Raw genomic sequence first — 2,379 nt, 5'->3', positions numbered from 1 at the left:
AACGGGTTGAAATTGCAACATTCAACAAAAAGCTTTCCGGCAAAAAAATTGGGATAACGGAGCCAAAGGACGACATGCTGATGCTTCAATGCTGATGTGGGGTGGTAGAAAGGGGGTGGGATGCTGATGACGCTGCCACCCGTCAGGCTGCGTGACTCGAATCCCAGGCCAAGGCGTGGCCAAAGTAGATGCCGCTTAAAAATTTAAATTGTATTTGCGGGCGCTGGGTGGCGATGATTCGGCAGGTGGTGCACACTAAATCATAGCAAAAAATTTGAGAGATCCGGTGTTAAATACCCTCTAGAAAAGCTATTAGGTGTAACACATGCGGGTATGTTTTAAATTTAATCTGTGATGGAAATAAAAGATTTCGAATATTTTTTGTTATTTGTGTTTTTTGGCGCTCAACGTGGGGCGTAGACCCTATTTAACTTTGCCATATACATATGTGTTTTGACGGTTTTAAATTGTTGACTATCACTGGTTGATTTCTCCCTAGAGAAGGCATCTTACATTTTTCTATAAAATAATTATCGTTAATCTTTGTTAAATGGGTGCCATGTACCCGCTGCAAACGATAACCAGAGACTAATCCACTCCTCGGTTATCAGTGGTATTCCAACAGCTAGCCCACACCTCTCCAGATAAAGAACACCCTCCACCCCTTAACCTTAACGAGCCACAAGCGACACTTCGTACCGCCTTTGGTTCTCATGTAAAAAATTGCACATAAAAATTGCAAAAGCCTCTGCGTTTTCCTTGGCCGCCGGATGGCATTTGGGTGGTTGGGTGTCTGGGTATACTGTCTGAAATTCAATCGTAGATTCCGGTTTCGGGGCTGGAAAACGAAAGGTTGAAACCACCCGGGCACGGGCACACCTGCTGATGAGTAAATCTTAAGTGCAATAAAGAAGGAGACGCAACAAAATCCAAAGTACGTGCAGCTGAACCCTGTCGGTGAGCCCGCAGAACATGGAGAGCATGGAGAGACCTGGCTAACCTGGAAGCTCGAAGGAAATTCCCGAATCCGGAACCGAACTGAACTGGGCGTACACTTACTTAGTGGGATTTTGGTCGTGTTCAAAGTTTCCATTCTTTTAAGTAGTACATACGTATATGTACTGCCGAGTATACAAGGGCTTTTTTTTGTTTTGCCCCACTTTAACGTTAAATCGTAAATTTTGCAAAAATGAAAACTTTGAAGCGCCTACGTGACGCACTGAAGTAGATTTTATTCCCCCTGCTCAGGTATGAAAGTAGTTCGCCGGATTCCGGGCGCAAAAGTTACGCAAAACTCAGTGGCAAGTGTTAAGTGCGTTTGGGTTTAGCCAGCCTGGAGAGACGTCTCAGTTCTAGTTCCCGAACCCCTTCCCCTCCAGAATTTTCCATGGTCTTTGCCACCCACTACCCTCGCCCAATTTCCACCCGCAACACAGCTAGTTAGTAGAAAAGCCTTTGCCGCAGCTGAAGTTTCTGAGTTGGCAAGAAAATTGCAAAGCTATTGGATGGAAGAAGTTGCCATAACAATGACCTGAAGGAGTTTCGCAACTATTTAAAAAGGTTTTGGACCTCGCGATTCGACCGAACCGAGGGCAAAGGTCAAACCGCTTTCGCGAACTTTTGCTTGAAAATGCCAACGAAAAATTTTAAGTATTAAGGTTAAGGTATTTAGAAGCAGTATTACATTTTTAAGTTTCCTTTATTCATTTAAAAAAGGTTAATGTTAATGTAGTATGATGACTATGATATGATCATATTTGGCTCTACTTTACTATGTTTTCCATTTATATGTAGTTATTATTCCAGTCGTTTTGACTGTCAGTTGCTGAGTAACAATTTCATCGAAATATATTTACCTAAGGTTTGATATATGGTTTTCTCGTCTGCTCTTAAATAGTGGCAACAATTTGCATAAATAAGACATAATTCACGGCACTTTATCCATTCCCTCCTCACTCTCTACAAATGGACACCAAATATTTCGCATGCGACATATGGAGCCCGAGCCAAAAAAGTCGTAAAATAAAGCACATTCTTGCTTACCTTCTCTCCATTCGTGTCTCGCTTTTATGTAGATTGTTAAATTTTCAAATTAAATTCCGGATATTAACGTATCAAGTTCTGACCCCGGACATAATGCTGCGAGTCTAACAAAAGGATTTTTGCATATTTACTTAAATAAAACCATTTTAACGATTTACGGCGCAAAATTTCATGCATTTCGTGTCCCGGTCCTTATGAGTGTGTGTTAGCTTAAGTCCACATGCGCGTGTGTGTCTGTGTGAGTGCGAGTGTGTGTGCGTGTGTTAGAGAGCATGAAAGGCCCTTGACCAAGTAACCATAAAGCATGAAGCATGCTGCAAATAAGCAAGGCTAGAC

General features: G+C 42.2%; 1 protein-coding gene across 1 annotated transcript; it reads right to left on the bottom strand.

The window, feature by feature from the left end:
- Positions 1–332: 332 nt before the first annotated feature.
- Positions 333–1,238, bottom strand: LOC26535765. The gene is given in 3 exon segments (XM_039372936.2): positions 333–797; positions 799–882; positions 939–1,238. Coding segments are annotated over 3 exon segments (411 nt in total). The 5' UTR covers positions 1,094–1,238; the 3' UTR covers positions 333–625.
- Between the last annotated feature and the right edge of the window lie 1,141 nt (positions 1,239–2,379).

This window comes from Drosophila yakuba, chromosome 2R (assembly GCF_016746365.2).
Source record: "Drosophila yakuba strain Tai18E2 chromosome 2R, Prin_Dyak_Tai18E2_2.1, whole genome shotgun sequence".
NCBI lineage: Eukaryota > Metazoa > Arthropoda > Insecta > Diptera > Drosophilidae > Drosophila > Drosophila yakuba.
Note: the sequence above shows the minus strand (reverse complement) of the source record. Positions and strands in the feature narration are given on the sequence as shown.